The sequence below is a fragment of the Rhinoderma darwinii genome, chromosome 1 (genome assembly GCF_050947455.1).
Source record: "Rhinoderma darwinii isolate aRhiDar2 chromosome 1, aRhiDar2.hap1, whole genome shotgun sequence".
Classification (NCBI taxonomy): domain Eukaryota; kingdom Metazoa; phylum Chordata; class Amphibia; order Anura; family Rhinodermatidae; genus Rhinoderma; species Rhinoderma darwinii.
In genome coordinates, this window is record NC_134687.1 from 653,464,448 (window position 1) to 653,489,530 (window position 25,083).

General features: G+C 44.0%; 1 protein-coding gene across 1 annotated transcript in view; it reads left to right on the forward strand.

The window, feature by feature from the left end:
• Positions 1 to 25,083, forward strand: part of LOC142701302 (uncharacterized) — a gene marked incomplete at its 5' end in the record, with an annotated part of 92,466 nt that overhangs the window by 47,666 nt on the left and 19,717 nt on the right. The window contains one exon of the mRNA XM_075848136.1: positions 2,965 to 2,968. Within this exon, the coding sequence (XP_075704251.1) occupies positions 2,965 to 2,968 (4 nt within the window). The remainder of the gene's footprint in view (positions 1 to 2,964; positions 2,969 to 25,083) is intronic.

Below are 25,083 nucleotides of genomic sequence, written 5' to 3' on the forward strand. Positions count from 1 at the left end.
GGCTATATGTTACCCACGCCTCCAACCTTTGTTCTTTGGTATTAGGTGCCTCCCCAGACCACGCCCTTCCGGTTCCGGCTGAAATATTGATCCGTCGTTACCCCTTCGGGTTCCGGTCCGCTAGAGCGCTATATAATTCGTAAAACTATTTTTGACAGGTGATCCGCCCCTTTAAGGGCACGGCTATATGTTGGCCACGCCCCCAACATTTGATCTTTGCTATTAGGTGCCTCCCAGACCACACCCTTCCAGTTGAAATATTTACCCGCCTCTTCCGGACACGTCGAACACCCCCTTCCGGGTTCGGTAGGTGACCCCGTCCCTTCCGAAACAGCATCATATGACGCACACGTAGAAGGATTGTGATTGGTGCTCGCTGAAGCCATGATGTGATTGGTGCATACGGCATTGTGGGCGTGTTCATTCCCGTGGAATGAATGTGATTGGTGCGCGCTGAAGCCATGATGTGATCAGTGCGTACCAAGCTGTGGGCGTGTTCATTGAACAGAAACATGCCCTGACATGCCTGGAACGCATCCGAACATGTTTTCTGCGGTTCTTTGAAACTATAAGTATACCTGTACGCATGACAGGGTTACATTTTGAATAACGATTGTGATTGGTGCTCGCTGTAACCAAGGCATGACCAGGGTTGAACATGTTATTCACAAATTATTTGAATAACAGCTCAATTTGTTCTTTTTGTATAAACACAAAATTGCTGGGTAAATTTATTGTAAAAAAATAAAATAAAAAATAAAACAATGTTTAAATGGATTACCTGGGGTGGGATTCGAACCCATGCTAGCTTATATGCCGATTGGATTTTGAAGTCCAACGCCTTAAACCACTCGGCCTCCTTGGTAAAGGATGGGTAATGTGGAAATAGAATAATATGAAGAAGTGTATTAAGGAGATGATTCAGATGGAATTTTAGTTCAGGCGTAGCTTATATTGCGAAGCAATGTACATTTGACGTAGTCAACAATTAGGGTAATGTCAATCACACACAGTCCATAGCCAGCATATGATGATGTACATACATCTGGTACAGATAACACGCATTATAAAAACAGGCCGTCAGGATATTGAAGCTTAAAGGTCAGGGGCCAACTTTTACAGACACCAGGTTGCTTCACACGCATTATAAAAACAGGACGTCAGGATATTGAAGCTTAAAGGTCAACCTCCAATATTTCAAACAAGCAAATCTGTGACAGCTGCTAAAGATAAAATTAGCATGGCAAAGGTGGACAATACGACTCATGATGAATTATTACATCAAATCTATTATGATGCTAAGCATGTCGGTGGTTTTGGAGGGGTTAAAAATGTATACCAAGAGGCGAAAAAACACAGGGCTTAAGAATCAAAAATTGGTTATCGGCTCAAGATGCCTATTCACTTCATAAGGGATTAAGGCATCATTTTAAAAGAAATATGATTCGTGTATCGAGGGTAGACGCCCAGTGGCAGGCCGATCTCGTGTCCATGATTGATGTTGCCAACTTCAACTAAGGCGGAAAATATATTCTCACAGTTATCCATGTATTTTCCAAATATGCCTGGGTGAAAACAGGCACATGTGTCGCAGGGGCCTTTCAGACCATTTTACTTGATGGACATATGCCCCAAAAATTGCAAACCGATAGAGGCAAAGAGTTTTTGAATACAAATGTAAAAAAAGTACTACAGATTAACAATATACACCATTTTCTAACCAACAACGACGTTAAAGCCACCGTAGTAGAGCGATTTAACCGGACATTAAAATCTAAAATGTGGCGCTATTTTACAGCGCACAACACTTTCCGTTATATAGATGTTCTGCAGGATTTAATGTTCAGTTATAACCACACAGGGCACAGGACAATAAGCTGTCGACCGGTGGAAGTCACAAACGCAAATTCGCGAAACATTTGGAAGAATATTTACGGCGAATATTTTAAAGCTAAAAAAGTTAAACCATTGTTTAAAGATGACGACCAGGTCAGGATTTAGACATTTAAGGATCTTTCCAGCAAAGGCTATGAACAGACGTTCACGGATGAAATATTTACTGTGCATGCAGTAAACACTAAAGGCTTGAAGCCTCTGTACAAGTTAAAGGACGCCTCTGGGGACCCGTTCAAAGGCTCTTTCTACGCCGAAGAAATACAAAAAATACCGGAAAACCACGATCGGTTGTACAGAATTGAAAAAGTTTTTTAAAGAAAGCGCGGCAGAGGTGAAACATTATACTGTATTACGTGAAGTGGCACGGCTACCCAACATCATTCAATAGTTGGATTGAAAAGCGGCAGTTAACAAGTATTTAAAAACGCAGAAAGATGGAGACGGCACCGTTTTATATAACGCTTCCAAGCAATGCATCATACCGTACATATCCACAAAATGAGTTATCTAATTACACAATCAAACTTTCTAAACCGGTCACATTAATTGGACCCTGGGAAGTCGGACTTACAGAGATACAGTACTCACACACTTGGAATACATTTGAAACAGATGAAGGCTACATATATTTAGGTCTGCCGAGCGGTGCACTTAAGCAAGTCAACGTGAAGTCAGGATATTACAATTCTGTTAAAGAACTGGTAAAAAGCGTCAACGAGAGGATTGAGAATTACAAGCATCCGCCTATTGATGTAAAATTGTCATATGACGCCATTGAAAGAATAGTGACTGTGACAGGGCTGCATCCATTCATACTCAGCGATAGACTGACGAACATATTGGGCTTAGACTCTGAGGGTATGTGCACACACACTAATTACGTCCGTAATTGACGGACGTATTTCGGCCGCAAGTACCGGACCGAACACAGTGCAGGGAGCCGGGCTCCTAGCATCATACTTATGTACGATGCTAGGAGTCCCTGCCTCGCTGCAGGACAACTGTCCCGTACTGTAATCATGTTTTCAGTACGGGACAGTAGTTCCACGGGAAGGCAGGGACTCCTAGAGTCGTACATAAGTATGACGCTAGGAGCCCGGCTCCCTGCACTGTGTTCGGTCCGGGACTTGCGGCCGAAATACGTCCGTCAAATACGGACGTAATTAGTGTGTGTGCACATACCCTAATAAAACCAATGTAGCCAGCATTGGCACAAAATTTGCCGATATAAAATCGGCTTTTACACGCTATACGTCTATACAGATATAATCGAACATCAAAGAGTCGGGGATAGTTTTGTACTCCTATTACGAACGGTTGAAATTACAGGCAATAACAACGAAATGATCACACAACATTACATCAAACCTGATTACGTCAATGTCCGTAAAAACCACTTTGATCATATTACTATTCAAATAAAGTGATCAAAACAGAAATGTGCCATTAAAGTACAGGAAGTCGATCGTTAAACTACACTTTTGCCCGCTAAGAGGCACGTACTAATTAAAAAGGCGGCATGTTGATCGTGAAGAACTATGGGGAGTCGCATATTTACGCCAGCTACTATAGGGCATTACACAAACAGTGCTGCTTACTTAATATAACCGAAAAGCACAGCATGGATCTAAAGCGGTTCAAAATAAAGTAAGAATGCGGCTGTCAGCAAGCATATATTCAAATATGAACCAGATCCGGGGGTGTATACCCATAAGGCATCCAAAGCGTGATATATGACCGAAAAGAGAAGAAATGCCAACAAACAAGAACATGTAGAAAAATAGAAAAAATACTTTAATGAAAATGACACGTGAATACATAATAATAAAAAGAATCCATAAACCAACAGGTTAAAAAAGACTAACACGTCATACAATATACAAAAAAGGTAACGTCTAAAGTAGACGAGCAATGGTGAAAACCAAATGGTATGATCTGATGATAAGGGTATGTGAATGCATAAATATAGGTAAATATAACTGACTACAAATGTGTGTCAGATAAAAGTGCTGCTTACTTAGTATGACAATATACAGAAATAGACCATGAAAGTCTATTGCTGCCAACTAAATATGACAATATACAGAAATAATGTAAATCCAACAGAGAAAAAGGGGACCAAACGGCGCTGCTCAGGAAGGATGTCAGATGAGAGGAGATTGTAAATAAATAATAAATTTATTAGGAGTAAGGTAGGCTACGCGTTTCGACGCCGGACCGGCGTCTTCATCAGGCCAATGCATACAGTGCGATATTTGCTTCTTTATATACATGGAGGAATTGACAAAAGATTGGCTAACAAATTAGTGAAAAAAACCGCCAACATAGGCGGGTCAGAGGTCACACACAGCGTTTGCCTGATGTTTACAAACATATTCTAAAACGCTGTGTGTGACCTCTGACCCGCCTATGTTGGCGGTTTTTTTCACTAATTTGTTAGCCAATCTTTTGTCAATTCCTCCATGTATATAAAGAAGCAAATATCGCACTGTATGCATTGGCCTGATGAAGACGCCGGTCCGGCGTCGAAACGCGTAGCCTACCTTACTCCTAATAAATTTATTATTTATTTACAATCTCCTCTCATCTGACATCCTTCCTGAGCAGCGCCGTTTGGTCCCCTTTTTCTCTGTTGGATTTACATTACCTCTTGACAACAAACTTGCTTTGTTTGTGCACGGACCTGGCAGCAGCTCTCACACGCTTACGACATCCTAACCGGTGTCCACGACCCTAGGTGAGCAAATTTCCATCCCTTTGCCCCTTGGTTTTTATCGTTTTATTTTGCACAATCTGGCGCCGTGTCTGTTTTATCTGTTTCTAGAATATACAGAAATAGACTCAGAACGTCCCAAGGAGACATGCAGGCTCAAATGGTCAGAAGGATAAGGCTGAAAATAACTAGACACAATAGAGAGATCATGCAAGGACTGGAGGCCAGCATATACCCTGGGACATGGTGAGGAGCGATAATGGAGATCAAAAACGGATGGATGAGTGAACGCCTCGACGCTCGTTTCGCCCTGTAGACCGGCTTTGTCAGGAGGCTACATATAATAAAACTCTAAGGGTTTTTATAGTAGTGAAATGAAGTTAGACTCACCTGTGATGGATGCAAATCGGCGCTCGACACGCCCGCTGGGTGACGCACAAATCACAGGACGCGTCAGGTGTAACGGCGCCGCATGATGACAACATCACCATGACAACACCAGATGCTAAGCGGCACTCCCGGATGTGGGCCCCACCACGCATGCGCGATCGAGCATCTGTACACACACCGCAGGAAAGGCAACAGAGATTACAGAGACAAAACTGAAAAAAATAAAAATGACAGAGGTGGGGACTACTATGGAGACAAGACAGGTAGGAAATGATTTGACAAAAGCAATGATGAAGCAAACATAGAATATAATAAAAACGGCGGCACATATATTAAGAAAAAATGCATGAACTGTGCAGAGCAAAGTGAAAAAAGTGCGAAAACAGAAAAAAAAAGGAAAGAAAGAACGTGCACCATAATTATTGATCAAAACATTTAATAGTGATAAGATAAATATATAGTGAAATAAGAATAAATATAGAAAAATTATTCAAAATAATTATATATATATTATATATAAATATATGATTAGGTGAGATAGTGAAAAAAAGAGACACAATATATAATATATCACAGTCATGCAAATATATACACAAAAAAATAGGTGTACATATATACATAACTATACAAAAAAGAATGAAGAAAACATGTGAAACAACAAAAAAACAAAAAAAACGAAATTTAAACAGGGCCGCCGAAATAAGATATAATAGTTGTAAATTTAGTAATACTCATGAAAACTGATAAACATCAGACAGAAGCAAAAGATAGATAATATATGAAGCCAAATAAATAGACTAGAAATATGATATTATATAATACAGTATAGATATATAAGATTCCGACACTACAGTGCCCAACAAATGAAAAGAAATTTAAAATAGTACAAATATACAATAAATACAATAACGAGCAGTAATATGAAGGTCATAATACATCAGTAAAACTAGAATTATAGACATCTTTATCTTCTCCACTCCTGAAATTGAGGCCATACACAATCTTCTCCAATATACAGGAAAGTAGACCCACTCACTGGAAAGCATGCACTGGAACATAGAAAATAGATATAAAAAACAAGAAAAAAACCCTAGAGAAAATAAAATTCACGCATAGTTGAAAATTACAGGAAGGGCCTGAAACTGGTGGCCACATTTAAACCAAATGGTGCCACAGTATTGAGTAACGTGATCCATTTCATTTCTTTTCTTAACAATGCCAGATGTACATCTCCACCTCTACATCCTAAGGAAATTCTATCAATTCCAAGTACCTCAAAACCCTTGGGATTACAGGAGTGAAACTCACGAAAATGCCGAGCAACAGGCTGGAGTTTATCCAAATCAAGTGCACTAGAAGCTGACTTAATGTTGTTGACATGTTCCAACACCCGCACCTTCAAGTGCCTGCTGGTCAAGCCAACATAAATGAGGTCACAAGGGCAAGTGTCAAAGTATACCACAGCTGCTGTATTGCATGTGATGTTATAAACAATTTTGTAGTCTTTGCTTCTATCTGAACTGTAAAAGTTAAAGGCACGTGGAATATACTTGCACGCAGAACATTTACCACAATTGAATGATCCCCAGGGAGGGCCCCTACTACCAAACGGATTAGGGGGGGCACTGGGGATATAGTGACTAGATGTCAGAAGGTCCCTCAGGTTCTTAGATCGCCTCCAAGTAATGGAGGGGTAGCTAGGTAGAATCCCTGCCAAATCACGATTGGTAAGTAAGACCCTCCAGTGTTTTTGTAGGATATCGCGAATCTTGGCCCAATGTGGATTAAAGGTGGTAATAAATCTAACATTCTGATCCGTGTTATTCTTTTTAGGCCTACTCACCAGGAGTCCATCACGAGTTGAATTTTTAGCTCTAAGGTAGCCCCTTTTAATATCCCTCTGACTATAGCCACGATTTTTGAACCTCGCCGGCATATCTGATGCTTGGCGCACAAAGTTACTGCCATTGGAGCAGATACGCCTTGCCCTTAGAAACTGGCCCACAGGTATAGCCTTCGTGACCTTCGGGTAATGTGCGGATGTGGCATGGAGGAGGGCATTAGTGGAGGTTTTTTTCCTAAAAATGTCGGTGGAGATAAAACCCCTGTCATCTTTGGTAATACAAATGTCCAAAGAATCAACAGGAGTCTGACTATATTGCCACGTAAGTTTGATGGTAAGGTCATTAGCATTGAGGGAAGTGAGAAACGATTCCAAATGCGACGCGGAGCCCTGCCAGTTGAATAGTATATCGTCTATATACCTCGACCACAGGAGCACCGAATCATGACCCGGAGTCTGCTGGACAGTATCCCTCTCCCACAGCCCCAGGAAAAGATTGGCATATGAGGGCGCACAAGTCGCCCCCATTGCCGTAACCTGGAGCTGTAGGAAGAGGCGGTCCTTGAATACAAAAAAATTATGTGTCAAGGCATAGTTAAGAAGACACAATACAAACTCAATGAGGTCCAGGTCATGATTAGTCATCTGTAAGAAATATATTGACGCCTGTACCCCGTGGTCGTGGCATATAGACCTGTACAGGGACTCCACGTCGCACGTGACCAAAAACATATCATCCTCAAGATGCAACCCATTAAGCCGTTGTAACATGTCTGTTGTATCCCTAATGTACGACGGCAGGGTTTCCACACATTTCTGCAGGAAAAAATCCACTAATCTACAGATGTTCTCACAAAGGCCTCCAATCCCCGATACTATTGGACGGCCGGGGGGGTTAGTAGCATTTTTATACACTTTAGGCAACAAGTAGAACGTGGGTTTAATTGGGAAGTCAACCGACAGGCCCTCCCTCAGTTTCGAATTAATGATTTGTTCGTCCACACCCCTTTGTAACAAAGTATCTAATTCTCTTTTGAAAACTGGAGTGGGATCGGATGGTAGCCTACGATAACAGTGGCTCATGTCAAGTTGGCGAAAAGCCTCACATTCATACATCTGTGCCGGCCATAACACAACATTACCCCCCTTATCGGCTGGTTTGATAATCACATCCTTAACTCCTTAATGACCGGGCATGTTTGTACCTTAATGACCAAGCCAGATTTGTCAAATCTGGTATGTCTGACTTTATCAGAGAATAACTCTGTGAAAGTTTTGAATATCCAAGTAATTCTGACATTGTTTTTTCGTCACATGTTGTACTTTATTTTCTAGACCCCTTAAGGTATTTATCTAGGGGTGTAGTGCGTACTTTGACCCCACAGTTTTTTGCTAAATTTAATGCATAGCAGGTGAAAAAAAAACAAAAAACACTTTTTTCATAAAAGTATCACTTTGAAGACCGATTTCTGTGTAAAGCGACCATGAGAATGAAGAAACACAACCCAAAATATATCACCCTGTTTCTCCTGTTTTCAAAAATGCCCCCATTGTGACCCTAATGCATTGCTTGGACACACGACAGGGCCCGAAAGGGAGGGAGCACCCGGAGGCTTTCAGGACTCATATTTTGCTTGAAAATGTTTTAGGCCCCACTGTACATTTGGAGAGGCTTTGAGCTGCCAGAACGATAGAAACTCCCCATAAACTACCCCATTTAGAAAACTAGACCCCATAAGGTATTTATTTAGGGGTATAGTAAGTTTTTTGACCCCACAGTTTTTTGCTAAATTTAATGCCTAACAGGTGAAAAAAAAAATAATTTCACTTTTTTCATAAAAGTATTTGTTTGAAGACCGATTTCTTTGTAAAGCGAACATGAAAATGAAGAAACATACCCCAAAATCTATCACCCTCTTTCTCCTGTTTTCAAAAATACCCACATTGTGGCCCTAATGCGTTGTTTGGACACACGACAGGGCCCCAAAGGAAGGGAGCACCCGGAGGCTTTCAGGACTCCTATTTTGCTTGAAAATGTTTTAGGCCCCACTGTACATTTGGAGAAGCTTTGAGCTGCCAGAATGATAGAAACTGCCCATAAACGACCCCATTTCGAAAACTAGACCCCTTAAGGTATTTATCTAGGGGTATAGTTAGCATTTTGACCACACAGGTTTTTCGCTAAATATATTGGAATTAGTCTGTAAAAATTAAAATGTACTTTTTTCTGAAACAACATAGAAATTTTTATTATTTACAAGGAATAACGAAGAAAATGCACCCCAACATTTGTAAAGCAATGTCTCCCGATTACGACAATACCCCATATGTGGTAATAAACTGCTGTTTGGACCCACAGCAGGGCTCAGAAGGGAAGGAGCGCCATTTGGATTTATGATTTTGCTGGAATGGTTTTCGGTGCCATGTCGCATTTGCAATGCACTGGAGGGACCAAAACAGTGGAAACCCCCCAAAAGTGACCCCATTTTGGAAAAACCTTCAAGGAATTTTTCTAGGGGTATAGTTAGCATTTACACCCCACGGGTCTTTTGCAGAGTTTATTAGAATTAGGGCGCGAAAATTAATATAAAAATTTTTTCCACTAAAATTTTGAATTTTCTCATTTTCACAAGGGATAAAGGAGGAAAAAAACAACCATTTTTTATAAAGCAATTTCTCCCGAGTACAGAAATACCCCACATGGGGTCATACGTTTTTTCCATTAGAAATTAATTAACCCTTTCAGGACTGATACAGTTTTTGCTTTCTTATTTCAGATTTTCGCTCCCCGCTTTCCAAGAGCCATAACTTTTTTATTTTTCCATCAATAGAGTGGTGTGAGGGCTTATTTCTTGCGGGAGGAGCTGCAGTTCTTATTGGTACCATTTTTTGGTACATAGAAAGTGATTTAAAAGTTATATTACATTTTGTTTTTAGAGCGAAGGTGAGAAAAAAAAAAAAACTGTGATTTTGGCGGTTTCAATTATGAATTTTTTTTAAGGTGTGCACTGCGCAAATTAAATAATGGTATATTGTAATAGTTCGGACTTTTACGGACGTAGCGATACCAATTTTGTTCATTTTTTTACATTTCTTTAGAAGAAAAATGCGAAAAGGTGTTTTGTTTTTTTAACCTTAAAAAAAAAGTTCTCACTACTAATAACTATAATTCTTCTACACATTTTATTAATCAATCCCCTTAGGGGACTTGATCCAGCGATCCAGTATATTGTTATTCTTACAGGCTTCTGTAACAGAGCGATCGCTGTTCCTGTCCGTTAGTACCGAGGGGGCCTGCTGTAATACACAGCCGACACCCGCAGCTTATGGAGCGGGCTCAGCACGTGAGCCGGCTCCATACATCAACCACCGCACCATGACAGGCAATTAAGTCATAGTGCACAAAGGGGTTAATGCGCAGCGGATGGTTCAAAGTGAAAATTGCAATTTTCCACTGATATGCCATTTTAGTGCATAATATGTTGTGCCCAGTGTGTGCCACAGAAGACAAATACCTCATAAAACGTTAAGCGATGCCATATATGTGGGCACAAACTGCTGTTTGGGCACGCTGCAGGGCTCAGAAGGGAGGAACGCCATTTTGCTTGGTAGTTTTTCTGTTTTGGGTTTCGCTGGTATTTCAGTTTATAATGTGGGGGGGCATATGTAATCTGTGCGGGGTACATCAGGGTATATGTAATCTGTGCGGGGTACATCAGGGTATATGTAATCTGTGCGGGGTACATCAGGGTATATGTAATCTGTGCGGGGTAAATCAGGGTATATGTAATCTGTGCGGGGTACATCAGGATATATGTAATATGTGAGGAGTACATCAGGGTATAAGAGGGTATAATAATGGGGTAAATAAATAATAATTCATAGATATGTGACTGGTGTCGCACTGATAAATGGCGCACGATCTTATCCGCTTTTGGAACATTTTGCATCGCCATATTCTGAAAGCCAGAACTTTTTTATTTTTTCACCACCGGAGCCCTGTGAGGGCTTATTTGTTGTGGGACAATCTGTAGTTTTCATTGGTACCATTTTTGGGTACGTGCGATTTTTTTTTTTTATCACTTTTTGTTCCATTTTTTTGCAATCCTGAGCAAAAAACAGGAATTCTGACACCGTTTTTTAGGTTTTCTTTTTGCGGCGCTCACCTTACGCTATAAATTACATTTTTACTTTATTCTGCGGGTCGGTACGATTACGGCGATACCATATGTATATAGGTTTGGTCCTTTTTTTAGCGTTTGCACAATAAAATGACTTATTTATAAACAAAAAAAAATTCTGTGTCACCATATTCTGAGAGCCATCATTTTTTTATTTTTTAGTCAAAAAAGCTGTGTAAGGGCTTGTTTTTTGCGGGACAGATAGAAGTTTTTATTGGTACTATTTTTGGGAACATGCAACTTTTTGATCACTTTTTATTCTTTATTTTGGGAGCGGTGGTGACCAAAAAAATTGTGATTCTGTCGTCGTTTTTTATTGATTTTTTTTTGGGGTGTTCATCGTGCGGGGAAAATAACATTACAGTTTTATAGTTGGGGTCGTTACGAACGCGGTGATACCAGATATGTGTACTTTTTTAATGTGTTCATTTTTTTTCTATAATAAAAGTCCGTCGCCGCACTTAAGGGGTTAACTGCCGAAAGCAGCGGCGATGGTCCACTGTCCGGCGAGACTGATGTCTCAGCTGTCTAGGACAGCTGTCAGCGCGCGTTTGTCACTCTGTGTTTACACAGAGTGACAGTTTGAAATGCGGACGAAAATGCACGTCCTGGTGCGGGAACTAGCAGCCGACCAGGACGTGCATTTTCGTCCTTGGTCGTGAAAGGGTTAATTTTTTTTAAGTTCTAAAATTGCTTGTCTTTCTTTGTAATTAAGATTACAGGATGTTCTAGAATCAGAAATAGTTTCTAGGTCTTTTTTAACTAGTTTAAAGAAAATGTCCACTGAAGGACACAGCGCGAAGGGGGGGGGAAATGTTGGGAACAGCGGCACAAATGCATGGGAAGTCTAGGGTCCGTCTTGACCTCCTGTTCCTCCAGTAGTGAAATAAGGGCATCAAATGCCTGTTTTTTTGCTGGAGAGCCCATAGGGACAATATAGTACTTTCTACCAAAATGCTTCTTGAAAATAACCAAATCTTTAATGGTTGTAAAGAGATCAAATCTACCTGTAGGGGAAAAAGACAGAACATCTATTTGGGAGGGCGATAAAGTATAGGAGGAAAGATTAATTACCTTCAGAGCCTCCTGTTTCTCTTGTCCCTGATGAACACCCCCCTGGTCTTTCTTTTGACTGCCGGTGTTCTGGAATTGAACATAGGGTCTCCGTCTCCTGCGGCCTGTGGTTTGTCTAAAAAACCGCCACATTCGTCTTCAGATACAAGAGAAGTAGAAGAGACAGAACGAGATAGAGAACAGGCTCTATCCCTTTTAGTGTGCCAACGATAAATTTTGTTGGACTGAAAATCACTCAGATGGCGCTGAAATTTTCTGATTTTAAAGTCTTGTATTTCTCTTTCCCACTTTGTTAATTCCTCCTCCAATACCTTGTCAAAAATATCGAGCTCCTCTTTATTAAGAGACTGTTGAATTTTATCTTTAAGGGGGTCGATTTCCTTTTCCAAAAAATCGAGGGTTCTGCGATCTGCCCCAATGAGCAATTCAATAAGCGTGCGTGAACATTTGGTGAAGGAGTCTTCCCATTTCGTGAAAAATGAAGGATCCTCTGTATCTAGGGTTGGGAACACCTGCAGACGTAGGCCTCGAGGTATAATATCCTTTTGTAAATAATTCTCTAACGTTCTGTCCCTTTTTGGTTCGCTTTTAGGTTGTCTAGTTTTCAACAGCTGGCAGATTTTTAAGCTGTAAAAACAGCGAAAGAGTTTTTCTTTGTTTTTTTTTAAACAAATCGCTGTAAGAGAATAAATTATATAGTTGTTAAGGATCTGCCAGGCACAGCTTCTGTATCCACGCCCATAGGTAATCAGTCTGCACCTGCTTCTATGTCTGTGAGACTGACTTCATCTTCCACCACTCAGGATGGCAGGCTTAGGAGTGGGAGAGCCTATCACAGCCTGGCCAGACGGAGCTAGCTCCCGCCCTCTGTCTATTTATACCTGCCTTTCCTGTTCCTCCTTGCTTGTGATTCTTCTCGTTTTGTTTCCTGGCCCTGCTGCAGCTTCTTAAACCATTTGACCCTGCTTCATATTGACCCTGGCTTACTGACTACTCTCCGTTTGGTACCTTGTACACTCCTGGTTTGACTCGGCTTGTTCACTACTCTCCTGCTCTGCGTTTGGTATCTCGTACACTCCTGGTTTGACTCGGCTCGTTCACCACTCTTGTTGCTCACGGTGTTTCCGTGGGCAACTGCCCCTTTCCCCTTGCTTCTGTGTACCCTTATCTGTTTGTCTGTCGGGCACTTATTGAGAGTGGCGGGTAGATTAGGGCTCACTTGTCTGTTTCCTTACCACCATCATTACATAATCACAAGCCCATATACCTACTCTACCCTGGTCCCTCACACTACTATGGACCCCCTTGAGACCCTGGTTCAGCAAATGCAGGGTCTCTCCCTACAGGTCCAGGCCCTGGGTCAGAGGGTCAACCAGCCTGATGCTACCATGGTAGTGCCCCTCACCTCACCTCTTGAACCCCACCTCAAGTTGCCTGACCGGTTCTCAGGGGACCGGAAGACTTTTCTCTCCTTTCGGGAGAGTTGTAGGCTCTATTTTCGTTTAAAGCCCCACTCCTCAGGTTCTGAGAGCCAGCGGGTGGGTATAATTATGTCCCGGCTCCAGGAAGGGCCCCAAGAATGGGCCTTCTCCTTGGCTCCTGACGCCCCTGAACTTTCCTCCGTTGATCTTTTCTTTTCTGCTCTCGGACTCATTTATGACGAGACTGACAAGACTGCCTTTGCCGAGAGTCAGCTGGTGACCTTACGTCAGGGTAAGAGACCTGTTGAGGAGTATTGCTCTGACTTTAGGAAGTGGTGCGTAGCTTCTCGGTGGAATGACCCTGCCTTAAGGTGCCAGTTTAGGTTGGGTCTGTCGAACGCCCTGAAAGACCTGCTAGTTAGCTATCCCTCTTCTGACTCCCTAGACCAGGTTATGGCTTTAGCGGTACGACTTGACCGACGTCTCAGGGAACGACAACGTGAACGTTTATGTGTTTTCTCCTCTGACTCCCCCATGATGCCTCCCGAGGTTCCGTTGCTCCGTTCTTCCACGGCAGACTTGGAGGTACCTATGCAACTCGGGGCCTCCGTGTCCCCCCAACAACGTAGAGAGTTCCGCAGGAAGAATGGTCTCTGCTTCTATTGTGGGGATGACAAGCATCAAGTGAACACCTGTCCTAGGCGTAAGAATAAGCAGCCGGAAAACTTCCGCGCCTAAGTGATCATCGGGGAGGTCACTTGGGCGCACAGGTATTTCCCGTAATCTTGCTTCCCTTTCATGTCTCTTTTGGTGGTAGGTCTGCTACCGGCAGTGCCTTCGTGGATTCAGTGTCGTCTGCTAATATCATGTCTGTGGAATTTGCTATGTCTCTAGCTATGCCTTTGATTGATTTGCCTAAACCTGTCCCGGTAGTGGGTATCGACTCCACTCCTCTTGCTAATGGTTATTTTACACAGCATAGGCCTGTTTTTGAACTCCTTGTTGGCTCCATGCATTTGGAGTAGTGCTCTGTACTGTTGATGCAGGGATTATCGTCCGATTTGGTTTTAGGCCTTCCCTGGTTGCAGTTGCATAATCCCACGTTTGACTGGAATACTGGGGATCTTACCAAATGGGGTAATGAATGCTTGACGTCATGTTTTTCTGTTAATTCTATTTCTCCCCCTGAGGAGGTGAACACGCTACCTGAGTTTGTTCAGGACTACGCTGATGTTTTGTTTAAGGAGGCCTCCGAAGTGTTACCTCCTCATAGAGAATACGATTGCGCTATCGAATTGGTACCAGGAGCTAAGCTTCCTAAGGGTAGGATATTTAATCTTTCTTGTCCCGAACGTGAAGCCATGAGAGAGTATATCCAGGAATGCCTGGCCAAGGGTTACATTCGCCCCTCTACTTCTCCGGTAGGTGCTGGCTTCTTCTTCGTAGGGAAGAAGGATGGTGGTCTTAGGCCATGCATTGACTACCGGAACTTGAATAAGGTCACTGTAAGGAACCAGTATCCCCTTCCTTTGATTCCTGATCTCTTTAATCAGGTTCAGGGGGCCCAATGGTTCTCTAAGTTTGATCTACGGGGGGCGTATAACCTTATCCGCATCAAAGAGGGGGATGAGTGGAAGACTGCGTTTAACACGCCCGAAGGTCATTTCGAATACCTCGTCATGCCCTTTGGGTTGTGTAATGCTCCCGCGGTCTTCCAGGATTTCATAAATGAGATTTTAAGAGATTACCTGGGGGTATTTCTTGTAGTGTACCTTGATGACATACTTGTGTTTTCCAAGGACTGGTCCTCCCACATTGAGCATGTCAGGAAGGTGCTCCAGGTCCTTCGGGAAAACAAACTGTTTGCGAAGACCGAAAAATGTGTGTTTGGGGTGCAGGAGATACCATTTTTGGGTCAAATCCTCACTCCTCATGAATTCCGCATGGGCCCCGCCAAGGTCCAGGCTGTGGCGGAATGGGTCCAACCTGCCTCCCTGAAGGTGTTACAGTGCTTCTTGGGGTTCGCTAATTATTACAGGAGATTTATTGCTAACTTCTCGGTTATCGCTAAGCCTCTTACGGACCTCACTCGCAAAGGTGCTGATCTCCTCCGCTGGCCTCCTGAGGCTGTCCAGGCTTTTGAGGCCCTTAAGAAGTGCTTTATCTCAGCCCTGGTGTTGGTTCAGCCCAACCAAATGGAGCCATTTATCGTGGAGGTTGACGCGTCCGAGGTGGGAGTGGGGGCTGTCTTGTCCCAGGGTACCAGGTCCCTCACCCATCTCCGTCCCTGTGCCTACTTCTCCAGGAAGTTTTCGCCTACTGAGAGTAACTATGATATTGGCAACCGCAAACTCTTAGCCATTAAATGGGTATTTAAAGAGTGGCGCCACTTCCTGGAGGGGGCTAGGCACCAGGTAACGGTCCTTACCGACCACAAGAATCTGGTTTTCCTAGAATCGGCCCTATAGGTAACCAAAAAGATTCAATTTTTTGGTTACCTATAGGGCTGGGTCTAAAAATATTAAGGCTGATGCACTGTCGCGTAGCTTCATGGCCAGCCCTCCTTCGGAGGAAGATCCTGCTTGTATTTTGCCTCCAGGTATAATCATTTCCTCTATTGATTCTGATTTAGTCTCTGAAATTGCTGCTGATCAAGGTCAGCTCCCGGGAACCTTCCTGAGAACAAGCTGTTTGTTCCCTTGCAATTCCGGCTAAGGGTACTTAGGAAAAATCATGACTCCGTACTATCTAGTCATCCAGGCATCCTGGGTACCAAGCACCTCATTGCCAGAAACTATTGGTGGCCTGGGTTGCCTAAAGACGTTAAGGCCAACGTCGCTGCTTGTGAGGTTTGTGCTAGGTCCAAGACTCCCAGGTCCCGACCAGCAGGCTTACTACGTTCTTTGCCCATTCCCCAGAGACCTTGGACCCATATCTCCATGGATTTTATCACCGATTTGCCTCCATCTCAAGGCAAGTCGGTGGTGTGGGTTGTAGTTGACCGCTTCAGTAAGATGTGCCACTTTGTGCCCCTCAAAAAACTACCCAATGCTAAGACGTTAGCTACCTTGTTTGTCAAACACATCCTGCGTCTCCATGGGGTCCCTGTCAATATTGTTTCTGACAGAGGGGTACAATTTGTTTCTTTGTTTTGGAGAGCCTTCTGTAAAAAGTTGGAGATTGATCTGTCCTTCTCCTCTGCCTTCCATCCTGAAACTAATGGCCAAACCGAGAGGACTAATCAGTCTCTAGAACAATATTTAAGGTGTTTTATCTCTGACTGTAAATATGATTGGGTCTCATTCATTCCCCTCGCCGAATTTTCCCTTAATAACCGGGTCAGTAACTCGTCAGGGGTCTCCCCCTTTTTCTGTAATTTTGGGTTTAATCCACAGTTCTCCTCCGTTTCACCTGGTAGTTCCAACAATCCCAAGGTAGAGGTCGTTCATCGGGAACTGTGCACAGTCTGGGCACAGGTTCAGAAGAACCTAGAGGCGTCCCAGAGCATACAAAAAACTCAGGCAGATAGAAGACGTTCTGCTAACCCCTTGTTTATGGTCGGGGATCTGGTGTGGCTATCGTCAAAGAACTTGCGCCTTAAAGTCCCGTCCAAGAAGTTTGCTCCCCGGTTTATAGGGCCGTACAAGGTCATTGAAGTCCTCAATTCTGTCTCCTTCCGACTGGAGTTGCCCCCATCTTTTCGAGTACACGACGTGTTTCATGCCTCCCTCCTTAAACGCTGCTCCCCGTCCTTGGCTCCCTCGAGGAAACCTCCTGTCCCCGTTCTCACCCCTGAGGGGGTAGAATTCAAGGTGGCCAAGATTGTGAACAGCAAGATGGTCCAAGGCTCCCTCCTGTACCTGGTCCATTGGAGAGGATACGGGCCTGAGGAGAGGACTTGGGTACCCGCCAGGTGCAGCACCTAAACAACCAGGTTCACTCGTACCTGGACTGTGCCCTTTCTCCATCAGAAATGCTGATCCCAGACCCCATGGACTTCTGGGTCAGCAGATTGGATCACTGGCAAGAACTGGCCCAGTTTGCCATGGGTGTACTGTCTTGTCCACCCTCCAGTGTAGCGTCAGAGAGGGTATTCAGCGCGGCAGGGGGCTTCGTCACCCCTAAGCGAACAAGATTGTCCGCCAACAGCTACATCCCTTTGGTGACTACGATGTCTGTCAGGTCGGAGTATTTGATGTTAAAATGTTGTCATCATATTTTCCAAACTGAATTGGCTGCTGCCGCCTATTGCAGAGGTAGCTCTGCCAGAGGCGGTGGAATGATGAGACAGTGGGGAGCGGAGAGTGGCCCCCCGGTCAGACATGCTTGCAGCAGGTGTTTGCCGTTTGAAAGCCGTGACAAGCTGGCTGCATAGCTTCTCTCGATAATAAGCCAATTTTGCCTCCCTCTCGGAAGGCGCAAAAAACTCCCCCATTCTGGCTTTATACCGAGGGTCTAAAAGTGTGGCTATCCAGTACTCATCTCTTTGCTTCATGCTAACAATACGACAGTCAGCGCGCAAGTAACGAAGCATACAGCTCGCCATCCTGGCCAGCGTTTCAGAGGGCCCGGTTTGTTCCATCTCCGCCCCATACTGCCATGGTTGTCCATCATCAAGGTCGTCGTCAGACTCGCCATCACCACCATCACTGTCATGTTGTGCGGCTGCCTCGTCCCCTATCCCTTCCTGTGATTCCATCTCCAAATCCAGATCCTCTTCAGGTCCTGTTTCCTCATCCTCCTCCTCCTCCTCAACATCCATAGCCAGATGTGATCCTTCCTCCATCCTTTGCTGAATCATCGCTGTGAGCGTTTGCTCCATAATGAATATCAGCGGCATAACATCGTTCATTCCGCTAGCGTCACGGCTCACAAATCGTGTGGCCTCTTCAAAGGGCTTCAAAACGCGACATGCGTCTCTAACCAGCTGCCAGTGCCTGAGCTCGAAATTACACTGGCTCCAAACGCTGCCCGTCTGCTGCATCAGGAAATCATTCACGGATTTCCGCTGTTCGTACAGACGGTCCAACATGTGCAGGGTGGAATTCCAGCGTATTGGAACGTCGCAAATCAGGCTTTGCTCTGGGAGATTGTTTTGACGCTGCAAGTCCAGGAGGGCGTGCTTAAATGCATATGTGATGTGACATCATGGCGGGCTCCATGCCCCCCTCATTACAGCGTCTGCCACCACGGCTACCTCCACGAACACCCCCCACTACCGCAGCTATGCGTCTCAGAAACCGCTTCCACCTCCACCACCACCGAAACACACTCCGTTGGCTGACTCGCGGAAAATAAATCATCATCACCACTATGTTGTTCAGTATCTTCCTTCGCACCCGAGGAGATGTCTCTTAGGACTCTCAGGAAAGATGGCTTCCCGCTAGGAAGGGGGAGCGAAGACATAGATGATGGAATGGAAACGCTAAAAATACCTATATTACTACTGTCACTGTGCCAAGGAACTGTAGAGGATCTGGAATCCAACTAAACCTGGCTTGAAGCCAGATCGTCAGAGTCTTCCTGCTGAGGTGACCGCGAGCCAGCCAACCAGTCCACAATGGCCGTATTGTCTAAAGTAACCCGCCCATCGGAGGAGATGGACAAGTCTGGCTTGCTGATACTGCTACTACTACCAGCAGGCACATGTCTTGTGCCACAAATGCTGGTACTGGGTCTGGCACCAACAGACACTGGCTTGGCAAATGGCAATGAATGGGAATGAGAATTTCTATCAGCCACGCCGCAGTGCACTCAGGGAATGCTGGGCCTTGTAGTACTACTACTACAAAGGCTGCCTGTATTGCAAGTTGTATTGTTATTTGTTTGTTATGTTAACGGCCGGGGATGAGCCCCTTCTAAAAGCGTATTCACACACTGACACTGGCTTGGCAAATGGCAAATGAATGAGAATTTCTATCAGCCTGCACTGACTCAGGTAATGCTGGGCGTTGTAGTACTACAAAGCCTGCCTGTATTGCAAGTTGGATGCAACGGGGATAAAAGCCTTATAAAAGCCCTTATAAAAGCGTATTCACACACTGGCTGAGTAGTGGATGAGCCCCTTCGATTTCTGGATTCCTGCCTTTTAGATTCCTAAAGCTTTCCCTTACTGCACAGAGATGCTATCCCTACAGCTCCTGTCTGTAAAATGACCGCTGAGCTCCGTGCATAGACTTTTATTGCAGGCTTGAGCCCGCCCCTATGCTGCCTCCCGATTGGCTGGGAGAGCCGTTTGCAAGGCATTATGGGGTAAACTGATGTCAGGTCATCTTGTGAAATCCTCCATTTTAGATGTAACGTGGCAGACGCCAAAATGTAGCCGGGTTCGGTCAAAACAGTTTGTAAGATGGGCCAGTGTTTAGACAAACATTTCCGCATTTCCCCCCCCCCATCTGTCATGATAGGTGGTGACGTACCTGATTTTAATGTCGTCACTTTTCTTGATGGTGGGGTGGAGTAATTGAGTCCGTGTAGATCTGCGTGCCCTCTCATATGATTTCTTGATACATCTTCTAGTGTAGCCCCTATCAGAGAAGCATTGTTTAAGAATCATTGCTTGTTTCTCAAAATCCTCTTCGGATGAACACAATCTTTTTATTCTTAAAAATTGTCCAACCGGAATGGAATGGATCATATGTCTAGGGTGCGAGGATGTGGCATGTAAGTATGAATTGACTGATGTATCTTTCCTATGTACATCTGTCTGAACAAAGCCAATGCTGTCAAGCCTGATCAGTACATCCAGAAAGTCAATGGCCCTTGCATTTGTTTTCCAGGTCAATCGGATGTTAAGATCATTGACCTTTTAGTTCACCCATAAAATAAGTAAATTCCTCTTGAGTGCCCTGCCAAATTATAAAGATATCATCAATGAATCTGGTCCATAAGATGACCTTATTCATTGATTATATCCGGTCAGACAAGAAAAGATCCCTCTCCCACAGCCCCAGGAAAAGATTGGCATATGAGGGTGCACAAGCTGCCCCCATCGCCGTTCCCTGGAGCTGTAGATAGAAGGATCCATTAAATGAAAAAAAATTGTGTGTGAGCACAAATTCCATAAGGGTGAAGATAAACTGAGACCAAGTCTGTGATGTCAAGGGACTAGAGAATTTGTATCAGGAGGGTGTGGTCGACTATGTCGTAGGCGGTGGACGGGTCTAGAAGGAGGGCACAGAGTAATGTAGAAGCAGAGGACATGTCTAGAAGGAGGAGCACAGAGTAATGTAGAAGGCAGAGGACAGGTCTAGAAGGAGGAGCACAGAGTAATGTAGAAGCAGAGGACAGGTCTAGTAGGAGGAGCACAGAGTAATGTAGAAGCAGAGGACAGGTCTAGTAGGAGGAGCACAGAGTAATGTAGAAGCAGAGGACAGGTCTAGAAGGAGGAGCACAGAGTAATGTAGAAGCAGAGGACAGGTCTAGAAGGAGGAGCACAGAGTAATGTAAAAGACTGGACTGCCGGGTCCTTCCATACATACTCACTGGAGAGCCGGTCTCCTGTGGTTGGTGTCTGTCTTGAAGATGTGAACGAAGTGTTAGTCACAGGGCACAGTGAAGTACAATTACTATCCGGTAAAGCAATCTACAAGGAATAGGGGAATACTGTAATAAATAAGAATTTTAGATGTCTCTGAAGATCCAGGATCTCTGAGGTAACTTCTAATATCTGTAAAAACTTATATTAGGGGTGTATTAATGCATAAAGGGCATCTGTCACATTGACCACCAGTCTGATCTGTTAGTAGTATATTATATAGCATGAGGACCTGAGCAGATTGTGTCCCTCCGTTAACTTCTATAGGAGTTACAGAAACCGCCTAACAAGGCCACCCAGAGGTGGAGCCGCATCTATCCAACATTTCTGTCATATCCTGGGGAGAAATGTCCGTGTTGGGAATACCCCTTTATTCCATGTGGTGACGGCTTTGAGAAGATGTTTCTCTCAATGATGAATAAGTGAGGTTCTGTATGTCACACATGATGTTGTCCCTTGTATGATTTCCATCTTCTCCTTTGTTCATAAAGACGTCTGCAGTACTAGTTCCTCCAGTTTTCTCATCTTCTCCTCCACAACGTTCCTTCTCCTGAATGACCCACCAAGGATGGACAAGGACAGGAATGAGATGAGCAGAAGAATATTAGACTTCACCTTGGAGATCATCTACCTGTTGAGCGGAGAGGTAAAATTTTCTACATTATAGATCAAGTCACACATAGGGAAGGGACAATACATAATAGGAAGAATCCAGTGTCCTGTATAACAGCGTCCAGACCTTCCAAGTGACGTCAAGAAGCCAACAGCAGAAAAGCTGAAGATCAGCCACCAATATGGTCAGTTATGTGTCATGTCACCAATGCAGCAATAGTAATGTTGTAGAGCAATGAGAATGACAAGGAACCAGGAGGATCAGGATGACCTCTATATAGAAACATAGAAGATGACGGCAGGAGGAGAACACATGGTCCATCTAGTCACCCCAATATTATTTCCTTTTTAGTTTTGGCCTCGTTCCATTTCCTCAATGTCTTTTTGTAGGTGAGGTCTCCAGTATTACAGATGTGGGGTCACTAGAGCTCTATACAGCAGGGTCACAATCTCCCTCTCTCTACTGAGGGGGGAATACTGTGTTCAGTTCTCTAAGTGTCTCTCTCCATACACAGGAGTACACAATAGTGAAGAAGACATCGGTTGACTGTACGACTCCCATCATCCATGAGTCAGGAGGATGGAGCAGTAGTCCAAGCCCCATCACCGAGCCTCCCCCTCACTCCCGGATACATGAGAAGAAGATCTTAGAACTGATCTACAAGATGACTGAGCTGCTGACTGGAGAGGTGACACTGCTGGGAAATTCTACAGTAACAGCAGTGGAGGTGTCTGGGTGATGACTGTATCATTGTGTATGTCAGGTTCCTATAAGGTGTCAGGATGTCACTGTCTATTTCTCCATGGAGGAGTGGGAGTATCTAGAAGGAGACAAGGATCTGTACGAGGAGGTCATGATGGAGGACTACCGGCTGCGCACATCACAAGGTGAGAAGAGACCGATATCTTTTTTCCCCTAATGAGACAATTGTCATCCACCACATGGGGGGTTTTGTATTCCTCTGGAACAGCACATTGGGATTATAGGTTGGAGTTTATGGATTTGTGTCTTTTTTCATCCTTATTAACTATGTAACACAGAATGTATGGAGAAAAATTTACCACTAATATAAAGTACAATGTGTTCCGAAAAAACAATCTCAGAATGACTTAAATGAGTAAAATCCTATTCACACTTATGTTACGTCCACACACGGTGTAAACACAGCGGAACGTCTGAACGGATTTTCTCTGTGGACATTCTGCAGCGTTTTCACAGGAGATATTAACATGTTGTAGAGTGAGCATCTGCACCGCACTTCTTTTCTGTGTATTTTTTCTGCAGCGTTTGGATGACATTTGTTGAAATCTCATCCTCATTGCTTCTACTGTAACACGCTGCAGATTTTCCCGCAATGAAATACTTTGCAGGAAATCGGCAGCTTATCCGCCCGTGTGTACATACCTTTAAAGTGACACGTCAGATTGGAGAAATGCTTCTCTCTTAAAGAGGTCAAAAATAGGCAGTGGATTCCACTCCCCGAAGAGTCCTTGGCATCATTGTCCCTGTTCATATATGGACAGACGTCAGGGGCTCCCTCTATGATTATAATTCTCGGCGAAAGTGACGGTAATGCTTTGGTAAGGGATTCCGCTCCTAGAGGGAGCTTCAGTGGTGCTATCTACAGGAGAGTCGCGCTATCTATGGGGGTTTGAGGTGTTATCTGAAAGGGTTTGTCATCTAAGTTTGATAAAACGATCGGGGAGAGAGCCAGCAGACATGATAGTGTAGCGCTGCACATATTAAACCCTGTTCCATTCTGCCAGCATTTATTTACGTGACAACTGCCCGGGGCATCAGCAGTTGGAACGTATATAGTCGTATGGCTGTCGTGAAGGGGTTAATAAAAATTTATAAAATATGTTGTCTACAGTGGTGTACACAGCCTTTAAGAAGCTAATAAGCAGTTAATGCCCTGACACTTTTTTGGTTGCAGAGAAATCTTAAAATAGAGACGCCCTGTGTCCCATCACTTTCATGTATATCCGTGTCCACAAAACACAGATACAGTTAAATACTATGGCGGAGCAGGTATATTTCAGCGCCCCGTTGTTCACTATTGAAAAATCCACAGTTTACTTTAGGCCTGCGGCTTTCAAGGCACAGGAAGGGAGGACTTCAACGTTGTAGATTCGGCTGTGATCAGTAAACATAGAAGTGTAGAGAGAAGTGTCTGATATATAGACAGATATACAGTAGTCATGTATTCAGTCACTGTGTGTTTCCTACAGATGGATCCAGTAGGAGAAATCCACCAGAGAGATGTCCCAGTCCTCTGTATTCCCAGGACTGTCCAGAGGAAAATCACAATGTCCCAGAGAATCATCAGGTAGATGAAGCTGAGCCCTATACCAGATCTATATAAGGGGTGTGGAGCTTTTTGGTCCTGCAGTCATAGATGTGGTCATAGATTTTGGTGGTTTCTTATGTTGATCTGTTAGATTCTTCGCACTCTCTGCTGTATTGTACTGAATTGTTACATATGTGAAATCAGGGGGAAGATCTGACTAATAATAAAGCAGAGGATGAAGAAGAGCGGGTGAGGAGCGATCAACCGTGTAAGAGTGAAGTGTTGGAGGAAATTCCTGGAGGTGTTACCACAGGTCAGTAATAATGAATTTAGAAAGTGAATTGGGAGGTTTGTTAAGTTGAGGGTCCTCCTTGGTTCTACATTACAGTAACACGTCAGACAATGTGTTATACATAGTGCAGGACCTGAGGGAGCTGTGACTGCACATAGAAGTTCTCAACAAGGTGTTCTATGAACATGCACTAGGCTTAGTATCAGATTAGATTTTGGGAGGGGCACTGTAAAAATTACAATACACTACGGTACATTAGTATTGCAGTGTATTGAACCAGATATCTGACTATCTCTGCTTCAAATCCCCTAGGGGAACTAATAAAAAGTGTTAAAAATAGTTACATAGTGTGTACAGCAATCGCTGTTCCTGGACGTCAGTCCGGGTGTCAGCTGTAATACACAGCTGACACCCGCAGCATATGGAGTGGGCTCAGCGCATATCTGTGTATGACAGACATGACGTGTATTAGGGTGCAAGGAGTGTGAGGGATACTGCTGAATGAAGGGGTCAGGTTCTGATGACTAATGTAAAAGGGGGGTCAAGGTAAAGGAGTCAGATTAGGGAATGTTATAGGCCTTGTTGAAATTTTGTGTTTTTCAGGGAACGCTTAAAACTGGATGTTAGGAATTAATCTGATTGTCTGGGGTAGTGCATTCAGGAGGACTGGTGCAGCATGAGAGAAGTCTTTTAAAATTGGAATGGGAGGTTCGGATTATGGAGGATGTTAATCTAAGTTGGTTCGCAGTACGTAGAGCACTGGTAGGGTAGTAAGCATTGATGATGGAGGAGATGTAAGGAGGTGCAGCACTGGGGAGAGCTTTGTGGGGGAG